Here is a 14,609-nt window from a genome sequence, read left to right on the forward strand (position 1 = left end):
GGTTTGATTGGTTAAGTTGTTTAATAATGATAATTAAAATCAGCCCCTTGAAAGTATTTTAAAAAAGCCATTCAGAGGTTTGATATTTCATTAAAAATAAGGCTCAAGAAACTTGGACAAGGAATTAAACTTCAAAAATAGTTCATATATCCGCAGGAGATCCTTACTTGTTCTGGGTTAACCACGCACAGGTGCTTGACCCGAGTGACTAACCCAATGAGTTGCCTTATGAAGTGGTAAAAGGTTTTCCCAAAACATTTGTATTAGTTCCAGTACAGCTATAACATTCCTTTGACACAACTCAAATAGACTGTCTAATGCTGATTTCTTCTTATGCTTGACTGAATTTAGAGGAATAAGTCTATAGTTGACACATACACCTGACAATTACATATATATGCCATGCACCTCCTTCCTCATTGCAGTATCTTCAAATATAGGGTGAAAATTGTCTTTAACGTAGAACTTGGAGGCATCATGATGTAGGCATCAAGTTCAATTGAAGGATTGAGGCTGGGAGGTCTTGGGTGGTGGAGGTAGTCTTGGTCTGGCGTACTCAGCAAAAATGACCCAACCATCCAAAAACTACATACAAGCACAAAGCAGACGCACATATTGTCAGAATAAGAAGGTCCTAGTAACTACATGATCAGTTTTAAGAGCCAACCCGCCCTCAGAATTGGGGTGAGCAGATTCTAGACAAAAATGATATTTTATGTACCAGAATGCAGTATGCAGTAAGCTTACCTTGCCATCCATGCCCTTTATTCCTTCTGCTGCCTCTTCTAAGGTGTCATATCTTACAAACCCAAAACCTTTAGAATAACCTGAATTCAGATCTGTCACTACTCTAGCTGCATACCAGTCACAAGCACATCTAAACATCAATACACAATCCATGCAATTCTGATAGAGTACATTATGTGGAAATGAATAACTGAAAGATACAAATCAGGAATGACACTTGCCACTGACAACTTGACCAAATTTTATAAATGCTTCTCTGAGTCCCTCAGATGTTGTGCGCTTGCTAAGCCCTGCAGTAGTGTCAAAGTGTTAAAATATAGAAGTTATATTTTTTTTTTTTAAAAATGTATATCTCACATGACAAACACAACTCCTACCCTGTGCTTGCATATATCCTGCATTTATCAATTTTTATATTTGTAAAACCTTTTTCCAAAGACATCTTATACTCATGGGGCTTACTTCAGATCAAAGAAATTGGCATTATCCTTCACCATTACTTTGAAAAGGTACTTCAATCTCAAAAATTACCCATATTATTTAATGTTGTTAGTTTGCAGTATCCATCGTTTTTTTTTTTTTTTTTTTTTTTTGAGAGGGGCGTGGCGCGATTCAAAGTCGCGACCTGACGCACTTAATGTAAACAGAATACCACTAGACCAAACGGCCTTAGGTTGCAGTATCCATAATTAATAGGTTTCAAAAATAATTTTGGCAAGAATCAATGGAGACAAAGTGCCAGATAAGTCCCAGCCATTCAGTGCTCATTAAGTTCTGACATTTCATAATCTACAACCAAATACAACCCTTTTAGATGCCACATTTCCAAATGCAACCATTTAACTTTTTTTTTTTTAAACGTGAATGAATACAGCCACTTAAAATCCATAATTTTCCAAAAAATGTCTGCATAAACAAAATATAGAGGAAAACTATGGTTTTGCCAAGAATAACTTTTTGTTTTTGGAATGTTTCTTGCCATGTGTACTTTGACAGAAAAAAAATTGCCCTTCATTAACATTTTTAAATAAACAAGAATGAGAGAGTAAACCCCTTCCCCTGTTAAAAGAGGAGAAAAAAAATATTTAAGTTTGTATTCGACATTCCAAAGAAAGGATAGCCAAAACCATCTTTCAGAAAAACAAACAAGTTCAAATTGTTTCACAATGCAGAAAAACAACCAGGAGTAGCCAGCAGTGCTGTATGTTCCTGTCAAATAGCTCAATGTTTCAGTAAAGCCCTTGGGGCAGGTGAATGAATGATAAGTGCCATGTTTTCATTACAGGACGAACAGTAATAAGAACACAGAAAAATCCCTCCAGAAGATCTTTAATGTGTTTGACATTAAAAATCAGCTACCACTAACAAGTCAAGAGTTGGTCACTGGCATGCAGACAATAAGCAGAAAACAACTTTAAATAGTCACTAAGATATCAACCTTTCCGAGCCAAAAAAAATTCTCAATTGTTCACCTGCCATGTGTCCAAATTGGTACTACAAAGATACATTCTGAGTGTCTTCCATTACTTCGAATTTCTAAGAGGGGGAAGTGTGGAAACCACAAAAAATATATCCAAACATTTTTTAATGATAAAAAAACAAATCACTGAATGAGATAAGCAAAAAGCAACCATGACTTTTATTTGAACTGGGTTTCAATCATACATCAAAGATAAGGAAAATGAATTAACAAGTTTACGATAGTTAAATTTACAACACCTGCCAGAACACTATCAGAAGGTGCCATGCTGCAAATATGTGGCAATTGGGATAATAGGCTTTATTTTTTGAAAATTTTAGCCTTTTCTTTTGTTTTAATAATACTGCAAGCTAGACAATATAACTATAAAACACTGCAGGGAGCACAGTTCAGCTTTTGAAAAGTTTAACAAATCTGTTCCTTTACAAAGTCCAGATACGGAGAAAAAAGTACAATAAGTTTAACTTATGGCAATCTATTTAGGGTAAAGAAACTCGTAAAAAATGAGAAAAAGCAAATTCATGAAAGAAATTGCCAGAAAGAGAGGAATTGTCACAGGTATGAATAGCATGACAACAGGGTTGACTAAAAAGATCAACAGAATTACTATAGAGGAGATAAGTTGCTCTTATTTACTGGTTAACCTCTTGGACATACATCAATAGTGTTAGATCCAAGAAGGAACTAAACAGCTCTGCTCACATTTGCCACTTGAATTCACACAAAAGACCATTTCAAGGAATGGAAAAAAATGAAAAAAATCATATAGGGCAAGGCATCTACACTGACAACTCCATGTAATGAACTTAAGTACTTAAATCAGATACTACCTCATGTGGGAAAAATTTACTCTAACAGCAGCCTCAGACACCGAGTTCGCCACTTCGCGTTCCCTCCGAAATCACTGCATGAGTCTCCCCTTCCGACCTCCAAACATCCTGCTCGGATAAAGGGAATCAGGAGGAAGACACATCCCGACCTCCCCAACCTGGAATCGGCGACGACGGGGAGGCTCTAGTCGTGCGAACCCAACAGTGGCACACAGACAATGGAAAAACGGCGACGACGGAGGAAGAGGGATCCTGGAGTACGGCGAAAGGAAGATCTTCAACGAGAAAGGAAAATCTTAAAGCCTGGAAATCTCTGTGGGCTAGCGGAGAATCAGAGATCTCTTTGGAACTTAAGCAAGGGCGAAAGGAAATGATAATACGAATCACTATTAGAAATGGAAGAAGAAGCTCTTTCATTTCAATTCCTCTAGCTTCAATTTTGGATTTTGCACGAAGTTTCGAGGATGGAGATACGGGGAGAGTGCCGAGACTACGTGAAATCAGGATCGGTGAGGTCTCTTTCCCCCTTTTTGTGTTTCGCAAAAAGGGGATTAGAGAGCTCAAGATAATCCAACGAAGGCGGACCACCTTCATGGCGCGAGTCTACCTACCGGAAGTTTTTGGGTCCTCTCACTACTGGAAAGAATTGAGAAGCTCGATCATAGCCATAGGTGAGAAGTTTGCAGAGGTACCTCCGGCGAGAAACCAAAAAAGTAAGATCCTTCCCAGAAATGACCTTTGTAATTTCCCTCCCCTTCCAACTCTCAATCAAGAAAACCCAACCCCTAATACACAAAATCCATACATCACCTTCCTCAATATGGGGATCACTGTTCCCATTGCTCTCGAAATTTTCCTCAACAATTAGATTCTATGTCGGAAATGGTCGGTCGCTTAAATTTTGGGATGATTTGTGGACAGGGCAAGAGCCATTGCGGAATTCCTTCAGGAATCTATTCCTCCTTTCTACACAGAGGGAGATGTCAGTTGTTGATGCTTTTGAGGGGGGGGAAGGGGGGAGGGGGGGGGGCTGAACTTACACTCTTGAAGGGGCCTGTCAGACTCAGAGGCCTTGGAAGCAAGTAGTTTATTGGACTCTTTGAATTCTGTCAGAATGAGACCTTTCAATGCGGACAAGCTTATCTGGTGACCTGACAAAAGAGGCAAATTTTCAGTTTCATCTACATACAGATACATTAATGGCTGGGATTCGACACAAAGGGAGCATGATATTCACTTTGTATGACGTCTTTGCGCACCTCCAAAGATAAAAGTCTTCACATGGAGCGCTTGCCAAAGTAAGATTTTCACAAGTGATGTGCTTAGTGGAAGGGGCCATCTAGCTATCGACCCCCTATGTCCTCTCTGCAACACTGAAGCAGAAATTGTCGGTCATATTCTTCTACATTGCTCCTTTGCATGGTATGTGTGGACCTCTGTTTTAGGCAAGATGGGGCTGCAATTTTCTATATCAGCTGACTTGATCTCCTTTAGCAAGTCAATCATTGGCCTCCCCCTCCCTGGTCTAAAAAGTGACGATATCCGCATGTGCCAGTTTCATACCGTGGGGGCTATGGAATGAACGCAACCGAAGGTGGTTCGATGCTAAAAGTAAATTGGAAGTAAGAGTAACGGATAGGGTGTCGGGGCAAATAACCTCTTGTCTTATAACTAAGAAGGTTTTTTCCTCCTTCAAAGGAACCTCTATCTGTGAAAATTGTAATATTTTAGCAAGGGTGCACTTTGGGATCAAGGCTCCAGCAATGCAGGAGTGGATTTTGATGGCTCTTCTCTCGGGAATCCAGGGATTGTTGGTTTTAGGGGAGTTATTTCGGATCCATATGGCAATCAATGTTTCTCTTATGCCGGTTTGTTAGGCATTTCTGATTCTACGTCGGCTAAGCTCTATAGCTTACTTAATGGGCATCACATTTTCAGAGACAACTGCAGTGGTCCCATTCACATTGAAGGAAACTCGAAGGTGGTCATTGGATGGTGTGAGCGTGCTTCCCCTCCACCGTGGTGCCATTGGGACATCTTTCGGGAGATTTTAGATATTACCTCACTCCACTCTTGTATTTGGTATCACATTCCGAGATCTGCAAATTTGGCTGCAGATGTGCTAACCAAGCAGGGAGCGTCCTTGCAGTCTCTGGTTGTGAGGGATCTGCTCCCTCTTCCTTTGTAATTTTTCTTGTTATATATATATATATATATAAATACATCTTTATAAAAAAAAAGTATTGCCGAATATGAAAACACAATCAACGTTGCCTAATTAAACAAATAAGATGCGAGAAATGTTACATGATACATTACTAGTCCTAATTTTATCTCACAGTGTTCCTCACCCTTGTAAGTTAACGAACTGAGCTTATTAAAATTCAGTAAAGAGTTAGATTCTGTACATGGAGCAGCCCAAAAGCATCAGAAAGAATATTATGTTACACTAGCAAGAAGGTGTCTAGCAGCTATCAAAGTTAAGTTGGTTTACCAGGAAAGGGCATCTCGCAATCTTTCACTATTTTATCAGCGTCAAGCTCAACTGTTTAAAAGTTTTCGATTTTCCTAGGATTTGTCACCTTGAATTGGAAAATCTAAGCTGTTTATGATTCCTTCTCCAGTAGGTATAAACTATACCACAGTAAAAGCTTCGACAGAAAACAACAAAGCAAAAGAAAAGGGTTTGCCATCATAAGACATGTAAACGAACCAAATAAGTGTCACGATCTTGTAATACCCAGCTCATAAAAATAAATCAAAGCCACAAAGACAAAATGTTTCGAATCTCACTATATGCCATGTTATAAAAAACCAAAACGAACAAATGGCACATGCACAGACAGATAAATAAGGAAAAAAGGAAAGAGCACTAAAGGGATGAATAGCGTGACTTGCCAGAAACGAAAAGATTGGTCGAAGGCTCGGCGGGAGGAGGCGGAGGCTTCGCAGGAGCAGAGGAGGGGAAAGGGAAGGTGGAGAATAGTCGTTTAACTCGACCTACTCTCGCTGCCATCGCCATCTCAGCCCCCTCTCTTCTCTCTCTGACGGGAGAATAGTCGATTTTATAGTAGCCGAGAGGGCTAGCAAGACTTAAGCGGTTTTGGACCTGAATTACCTAATTTACCCTATTTCTTAGTTTGCGGACGAGATTGGGCTGTCTCTGGCTCGGGCTTGAGTGATGGATTAGACATGGGCCTCAAGTCCACTTCAATCATTATGTGTCTCCAATCTTTTTTTTCTCTAAAATACTAAAGTGGGGTTTTGGGGTTTTTAAGTTTAAAAGTTTTTTCTCAAGTAATAAACGTAATATCACTTTTTATATATTGAGGTGTCACATATTAATTTGATTTTTAGATTATACTTCTTGATAATTAGACAATTCATTTAATTGAGAGAAAAATACAAAAACACACAAGGTAATTAAGACATAGGAAGTCCTTCAATAGGGTATATGATACCCCCCTTATAGCCTTAGGACCATTTGTTCTGTCATAGGAAAACAAAATGGCGAGAAAAATATTTTCTTTTTGACAAATTTTTCTTTATAAAATTCCTTTGACTAGTTTTCTTGCATTTGTGCTACCATATAAAATAACGGAAAAAATTAGTTATCATTTTGTATTTATACTATAAATAAATTGTTTTTATAAATATTAAAATAATTTAAAATAAAAATTAAGTAATTAAGAACTACATTAATGTTTATTTATTTTATTTTCTTATAGTTTTCCTAATGGAGTAATAGGAAATTCATTTTCCTATCCTATTTAACATTTAAGATTAAGGAGAAAAACATTTTCGTCCCAAAACATGGCACAAATGCTAGAAAATTTTGGTTAACATGGAAATTTTCATTAACATTTTTTCTACATTTTCCTATGTTCACACACTACTAGCTAAAACTTAAAATAAGATGGAGTATGTCCCTCAGGAAAAACAAGAGGATAACAAAGGCTTCTCCCCTTGGGATGAGAGAGACGGTGCTCTCTCTAAGAGCCTGATTGGATTCCACAGAAAAGAAAAGAAATAGAAACTTGAGAGAAAATTTTAATCAATAAAATTTTAAATTATTGCTAATTTTTTTTTCCCATTTGTATCCGGACAATATAAACTATATCTATCTTCTATTTTAGCTCTCATTTTCCATGGACATCCAAACACTTTTATCTTCCCTTTCTATGCCCTTTACTTACTATGGCGTTTGGCTTCTGCACCTCTAGATGTGAATTTGCTTAACCAGGATGGATGTAATCAGGCGTTTCATGCGACGACCTGGAGCCCCGTACCCATCTCCGTCCTGGTACGTTGCTTGAACAGCGCGGCAAAGGTTTAAGACTATCTTGTTGAAAGGTTTAGGCATCGTAGAGCGTGCCAGAGTCTCTTCGGTCAGCGTCTTCCAGCTCTTGTCGATCAGGCTTTCTACGTAAGCTCGAGCTTGTTCTTCCGATTCGCCAGTCTCCCGCATATAGCATTCGATGCAGCCAGGAGCATCGCCTCTTTCCGCCTCAGCCTACATTAATTTGGTTAGAATTCAGAAACGACCTTTACTGTAAATGGATACGGAATGAAGAACAAAAACTGTCGAGCTGACAATTCAGAAAATCTTTCGTGCCTTAGCAGTGGCCAAGTCGTTGCAGAGCCGAAAGATCATGGATGACGATCGTAAGGTATCTGGATAGCTTTGCAGGAACTGCAGTTCCTCGTCTTTAATCTTCAGGTCCAGCAAAACATAAGTATGGGTCAGGATGAGAGCTCCGGAAGACGAAATACATGCAGTCTCGATGTACTCTTCGAAGCTCGGTACATAACCAGAGTTGAACCATCTAGCCTCTCTCAAGAATGCCTCCGTGATATCACTCCACTAAACCGAGCAAAACATTAGGAAAATCAAATTAATCAAGTTACATAGCAGGAGGGGTAACCAAAGGATGAGCAATATTGACTCATTACAGAAATTATTCTCTTTGGGAAGAAAGTCTGGATACCCCTTTAGCCAGAATAGGATCGATTTGCTTGCCCTGCCGGAGGTAGGCATAGTCTGCAATCTCCTTACAAGTATCCAGCAGTGCTCCGAAACATGTCCTCATGAAATCGGGAAGTTGATTCACTGCAGAAGCATCCCATCTGAGAAAAAAAAATACCAGCTCATTATTCTAGAAGCCATATATAATGTCACATACCATCGTCCAAGACAAAACATTTAAATATTTAATGATTTTTCTGGTAACCACAGGGTAAACACTATTATGCTTATCTAATCCAAAAACATAAAAACCAAAGTTACCTTTGGACAGCTTCAGTGAAAACCTCTAACTCATCCAATTTTCCATAGACGTCGTAAAGGTCGTCAATGACGACTATCAGCTTGAAGATTTTTGTAAGCTGTTTCCTGCAAATAGCAAGTCCAGGCTCCGGAAACATTCCGGCTGCGCAAAGAAAAGACTCCATGCATCTGTCTCTTACAAATCTCATCTTAACTCCAAGATCAAGGCTCTTCCACCAACTGCAGGGCATGAAATTAGACAAGAACGAACCAGCCCTAGCGCAGACTTGGAGCAGACGTTTGAAGTAAAATACTGTTCAGAAAATTACCTTGAGACTACTTTAATATCACCTTGGAAAGCTGCTTGCCCGATGTTGAAAGCCAGTTTTGCTAGTTCAAGCAATAGGGCACTCCTGTTGTCTTCCTTCTCGTAGATGTCTAAATACCACCTGGCTTCCATCAAGGGCAGTCTCCTTTGCAGAGGCACCTCTAGAGCATGCTCCACTTGCTTCACAACAATTGGATCTGTACTTCCATTGAGGGTTTCCATAAGGCGCCTGACGGCCACTTCTTTGATCTCCTCCATGACAGTTTCAGCAACAAAGCCCAACTGTGAAGCTTCATACAGACTTAAGAGTCCCTTTGCATCCATGCAATCTATTTGCTTCTCATAGTTCTCAAATACGTCTATTATGTCACATATTTGGAACCGATTAGTTGTAAAAATATATTATCTAGAACAAATTAAAAACGCTACGAGATTGTTGGCTATGGGTGATGTGAAACCGTATTTGTATCGCTCAGGCCAGTCCTGTTGCGCCTCTCACTAAGGCCTCGAGGTTTTAGCGCAACTGGTTTCAACATGGTATAGGTTGGTCCCGAGTTCGAATCCCACTCCCCCCCGAAGGTCGTGAATTTGGCCACCAAATTTCCACGGGTATTCCCCGTGCAGGGGAGTGTGGAACTGTATTTGTATCACTCGGGCCAATCCTTGTATAAGGTCTTGTTGCACCTCTCACTAATGCCTCGAGGTTTTAGCGCAACTGGTTTCAACAATTTGGAACCGATTAGTTGTAAAAATATATTATCTGGAACAAATTAAAGACGCTACGAGATTGTTGGCTATGGGTGATGTGAATGTAAGAAAAATAGGCAATTGGGTTACCGGATGAAACTTCGCGTCCATGTCTTCTCAGTAGCTTAAAATATAGAGCAACACAATGAAGATCTTCTACCGGCATCAAGTTATCTAGGGCTTCTTCGATCTCTTCTTCAAAGACATATTCCAGCCCTAAATGCTCAAGTGTGTCGATCAACTGAAGCTTTTCTAACGGCTGGGTTACTTCATTTAACAACCGAAATACATCGCTCTTCAACACTAACACTCGCTCTACATGTGCCTCTTCCTGTAAAATTGGTTAGACTATGGAAACCGATACAAAGGAATTCACAAATAATATCATTTATGAAAAGATTACCCCGTAGTCATTCCTTAATGACTGTATAAATTCGTAAGTCCAAGGGGTTGGCTTATAGTTTGCCGTTCGACGATGATCTATGGCACTAGATGAGGTCTGATCACCTTGAACATCAGTTACAGGAGCATCCATAAGGGTCATATTTCAACCTGCATGCAAGATGGGATTAACTGTGAGAATACATAATGCAACTACCATGCAGGTAAAACTGTCATCTTCTCTTGTATAGATCGATTTGCAACAAAAAGAATAGGTTTTGTGTTCTAAGAGGCCGTCACGTTAATTTATAGAAATTTTCAGAAGAAGAAAATGACGCAGGAGTGTTGGTAACTTCAAGGAAAGAAAAACCCAAAATTATAAGATGATCATTCTAGTGTTTATAATAACTGGTACGGTTTTTGGGTGATTGATCGAAAACATCAATCGAATAAGCAACGACAATGTCCTAAACATACAGTGAGATGATCGAACGGAGCTAAGAACTCTCCAATTCAATTAAATGTGAAATGCTTTTGCAAATTCAGGATCGGAAAGTCTTTGTCAAGAGAAATGAACAATGAAAGAAGAAGAAGAAGAAATCACATCATAAAATGAAGCAAGCAAAGAAGGATTCACCTGAAAATATAAACGAAACTCTGATTTGGAGCTCTGTGCAATCTCTCGGTACACTTTGCTTGGGTATTTCCACTTGAATGGATGATTTAGGCGTTGGAATCCTTATAGAGAGCTTAAGAAATCCAAGTAGCCACCAAGTTTAGTAATATGCAGTCACCATTTATTAGCGGGGATTCATTTAAAATTTACATACCAGACGTGCAGTCTAAATAAGGCAATCGAATCTGGATGGGGATTCCTATATGATATCCAATTTGTTGCCGACTGAGTATTAATGATACTGCATTCACTCTTTCGTTCATGGGCGATGCTACACGAGTCAGAGTTAAGAGATTCTGGCGTTTATATGAAAACAAGGGGCTTCTTTACGCATCCTTCCTTCATAGAAATGAAAAGTCACGGCCCTTCGAAGTTTCTCTCTGTGAATTGCTCCCCCACGAAAAAAACTGGCTGTCTTTACGCATCCTTCTTTCATGGAAATGAAAAGTCACAACCCTTCGAAGTTTCTCTCTATGAATTGCTCCCTATGAAAAAAAAAGGGAGCTGTATTTACGCATCCTTCTGTCATAGAAATGAAAAGTCACAGCTCTTCGAAGTTTCTCTCTATGAATTGCTCCACCTCACAAATCACAGCAACGAAGAGGGTGGTAGAGGTGCGTTAAAGCACATGAAGAAAGATCTCAATATCCAACTCCTATAAATGAGGTTGTATGGCTCCATACTCATCTATAAGTTGACCCAGGTCTCCCTCAGGATGAGACCGAAATCGAAAGCTTCCATGGCTTTGTTTCTATCATAGGCTAATAAAGATTTAAGACTTTTAGGATATTACCCAATTTTTTAAACATAATTAGACAAATAACCATCTTTTAAACTTATTTCCAAAAATACCCAACTTTGACCAATCAATAGTACGTGTACAGTCGAAAGTGACACGTAGGCTTTGACCGATTACGTGGTGCCACATCTTCATGCACATCATGACTTGATGAGTCGAATGATACGTCAATTGACATGTCATCGTCAAGACACATGATCACCCATGTAAGATGCCATTTCATTAAATGTTTGACACATCATCATGCCATGTCATCATGCACCACATAATCCCTCGTCAACCTTCTTATTTTTTTCATTCTCTCCCTCTCGCCACTTGATCTCTCGACTCTCCTCTCACCCACTCGGCTTAAAATTTTATTTTAGAGTTTAAAAATCAGATTTATCAGTACAAATTCTATTACTTTTATATTTAAAATAATAAATTTATTAAAAAGAGGACGGATAAATTTTATTTCTAAACTCTACAATAATTTTTTCAAATATTTTTTCAATTAATAACTATTTTAAATCAACAATAAAAGCTGTTAAATAGGTAAGAGTAGAATTTTTAATTAATTAATATAATAATTTTATATTTTATTATAGTAAATATAAGGTAATAAAATGTGTACCAATAAATTTAATTTTTAAACTATAAAATAAATTTTTAAAATATTTCTTTGATTAATAATTATTTTAAATCGATAATAAAAAATGTTAAATTGGTAAAAGTAAGATTTGTAAGATTTTAAATTAACTAATTGAATAATTTTATATTCTATTATCTTAAATATAAGGTAATAAAATATGTACCGATAAATTTTATTTTTAAACACTAAAATAATTTTTTTGAATAATTTTTAAAATTAATAAATATTTTTAATCAATAATAAAAGGTGTTAAATAGGTAAGAGGAAGATTTTTTAATTAATTAGTATACTTATTTTATTTTTTATTTTTTAAATATAAGGTAATACAAAGTGTACCGATAAATTTGATTTTTAAAATCTAAAATAAAATTTTTAATTTTTTTAATTAATAAATATTTTAAATCAATAATAAAAGTTGTTAAATAGGTAAGAGTATAAAATTTAAATTAATTAATATTTTTAAATATTTTATTATTTTAAATTTAAGGTAATAAAATTTGTACCTAAAATTTTGATTTTTAAACTTTAAAATAGTTTTTCGATTAATCAACATTTTAAATCGATAATAAAAGGCGTTAAATAGGTAAGAGTCAGATTTTTATTTAATTAGTATACTTATTTTATTTTTATTATTTTAAATATAAGGTAATAAAAGTGTACCAATAAATTTGATTTTTAAACACTAAAATAAAATTTTCAATTTTTTAATTAACAATTATTTTAAATTGATAATAAAATGTATTATATAGGTAAGAGTAAGATTTTTTAATTAATTAATATAAAGACAATAACGGGAGGTTTCAAGCCGTAGTGGTTGAAGACATAAAAGGAATGTTAGCTTTGTACTAGGCTTCCCACCTGGGTATAGAAGGAGAAATGAAATTGACAAAGCAAGAGTATTTGCCAGTAAACATCTCGAATCTTCGGCGATGAGGATGAAAGCGGGTCTGTCAAGGCAGGTGCAACACATTTTGAAGCATCCTTTTCATTTGAACTTGCCAAGGTTCAACGCCAAGTTCTATTTGAACAATTCCACCTGATCAGTTCAAGGCAAGATGAGAATCTTCCATTAACTAGCCCAACTGAGCTTCAATGTCGGTCAGGCCATGCATCAGAGAGAGCTAAAGCATTTTTTTACATACGTAATTTTGAGCTAGTTCTCTTCACTGAAGCGGTTAACAAGTAATTCTGACCCAAACTAGTCTTTTCTGAAGACATAAACCAGAAAGATAAGCATCAAAATCAGTACTGATGAGCGATGAACCAGTGGGACGACGATGCAATAAACAAGCTGCCAGAATACATGAAGACGTGCTTCATGGGTCTGAATAAAACCACGAACGAGATTGCTGATATGGTACTCAGACACCACGGCTGGGATCCCTTAGTAATCTTAAGAAAATCGGTAAGCGCTACTGACTTCACTACTCGAGTTGTCCCTGGATGTGCGCAGTGCTTCAATTTTGCTCGCTTTTCTGCCCTGCAGATGCTCTACGACGCATTTTTGGTGGAACCAAGATGGCTTGCTTGTGGACTCTCCCCAAAGGCTGATGAATATGTTATGCGAAGAAAAAGGGAAGAATGAAGAAGACAAATGAATTTTACTGTGGTTCGGCAGTGTACCTACGTCCACCGGAGTGACGGCCGAAAAATACACTAATTTCAATTAAGGTTACATAATGCGAATTTATACTAAACCCTAGATGTATTTGTGTAGAAAATACACAAATACCCCTATACAAAAATACCTCCGAACCTCATGTATGAGCCATATACTCAACAATCTCCACCTTGGCGAATATTCACCCCTTAAAAAAAAGAAATCATAACTTAGGACTCCACCTGGAACAATAGGTTGGGGCCGTCTCTCATCTAGCAACTGGAGACATTTATCAAGTCCAAGCAATGCTTGAACTTATCTGTAGTAACAAGTTTTGTCAACATGTCTGTTGCATTCTCAGAAATTTGAACTTTTTGAAGCAGTAGTTCACCTGATGAAACCAATTCCCTGATCCTGTGCAACCTCACATCTATGTGTTTGGACCTCGCATGATACACCTGGTTCTTTGCCAAATAAATGACACTCTGACTATCACAATGCAATTGAACTTTACCTTGCTGGACACCCAGCTCCTTGGCCAACCCTGTAAGCCACAAAGCCTCCTTGGAAGCCACAACTACACCCATATACTCTGACTCAGTAGTAGATAGAGCAACTATATACTGTACTATGGACTTCCAACAAATAGGCTCTCCCACAAAAGTAAATACATAACTTATGGTAGACCTCCTGTCATCCAAGTCCCTTGCATAGTCTGCATCCACATATCTCACAACTGAAGGAACACTCTAATGTCTGTTAAACATGATGTCATAGTCTGTAGTATCCCTCAAGTATCTGAAAATCCACTTAACTACATCCCAATGTTATCCCCCTCGCAAGCTGAGCGTTAGATTGGAACAGACGTGAAGTTTGGAACAAAAAATTCAAATAGAGGGCATGAAATATTTTTGGTGAAAATATCGGCAAGCTGCAAGTGAGATGGCGCATACTGCTTGTGAAGTTTGTTAACAACAACAAGTTCTCAAAGGAAATGATAATCTAGCTCAACATGTTTGGCGCGCTTGTGAGAAACTGGATTGGAGCTAAGGAAGATTGCACTTTTGTTGTTACATAAGAGAAGAGGTGGTTGTCGAATAGGAACATATAGATCACAAAGGAGA

At 37.7% G+C, this 14,609-nt stretch overlaps 2 protein-coding genes across 2 annotated transcripts; both read right to left on the reverse strand.

Annotated features, from left to right (window-relative positions):
- Positions 1 to 124: 124 nt before the first annotated feature.
- LOC137966134 (organelle RRM domain-containing protein 2, mitochondrial-like) lies at positions 125 to 6,120 on the reverse strand. Its single transcript, XM_068812654.1, has 4 exons — positions 5,956 to 6,120; positions 969 to 1,037; positions 748 to 854; positions 125 to 585 (listed from the first exon to the last, which is right to left on the reverse strand). Exons 1-4 carry the CDS (start codon positions 6,077 to 6,079, stop codon positions 496 to 498), a joined length of 390 nt encoding a protein of 129 aa, XP_068668755.1. The 5' UTR covers positions 6,080 to 6,120; the 3' UTR covers positions 125 to 495.
- Positions 6,121 to 7,276: 1,156 nt separating this feature from the next.
- Positions 7,277 to 9,942, reverse strand: LOC137965440 ((-)-alpha-terpineol synthase-like). The gene is made up of 7 exons (XM_068811720.1): positions 9,802 to 9,942; positions 9,489 to 9,729; positions 8,653 to 9,010; positions 8,345 to 8,563; positions 8,046 to 8,184; positions 7,673 to 7,921; positions 7,277 to 7,570 (listed from the first exon to the last, which is right to left on the reverse strand). Exons 1-7 carry the CDS (start codon positions 9,940 to 9,942, stop codon positions 7,277 to 7,279), a joined length of 1,641 nt encoding a protein of 546 aa, XP_068667821.1.
- Positions 9,943 to 14,609: the final 4,667 nt, after the last annotated feature.

This window comes from Aristolochia californica, unplaced genomic scaffold (assembly GCF_029961685.1).
Source record: "Aristolochia californica isolate CCGP_79_NKW_82.1479 unplaced genomic scaffold, dmAriCali1.0.hap1 SCAF_5, whole genome shotgun sequence".
NCBI classification, from domain to species: domain Eukaryota; kingdom Viridiplantae; phylum Streptophyta; class Magnoliopsida; order Piperales; family Aristolochiaceae; genus Aristolochia; species Aristolochia californica.

Coding starts and splice junctions, on each gene's coding strand:
- LOC137966134 (XM_068812654.1), bottom strand. CDS start 6,079: ATGGCGATGGCAGCGAGAGTAGGTCGAGTTAAACGACTATTCTCCACC. Junction 1,038..5,955: donor GACCAATCTTTTCGTTTCTG/GCAAGTCACGCT, acceptor ACACTACTGCAG/GGCTTAGCAAGCGCACAACA. Junction 855..968: donor ATTTGGTCAAGTTGTCAGTG/GCAAGTGTCATT, acceptor ACTGGTATGCAG/CTAGAGTAGTGACAGATCTG.
- LOC137965440 (XM_068811720.1), bottom strand. CDS start 9,942: ATGACCCTTATGGATGCTCCTGTAACTGATGTTCAAGGTGATCAGACC. Junction 9,730..9,801: donor CATTAAGGAATGACTACGGG/GTAATCTTTTCA, acceptor CCAATTTTACAG/GAAGAGGCACATGTAGAGCG. Junction 8,185..8,344: donor TTCACTGAAGCTGTCCAAAG/GTAACTTTGGTT, acceptor TTTTTTTCTCAG/ATGGGATGCTTCTGCAGTGA.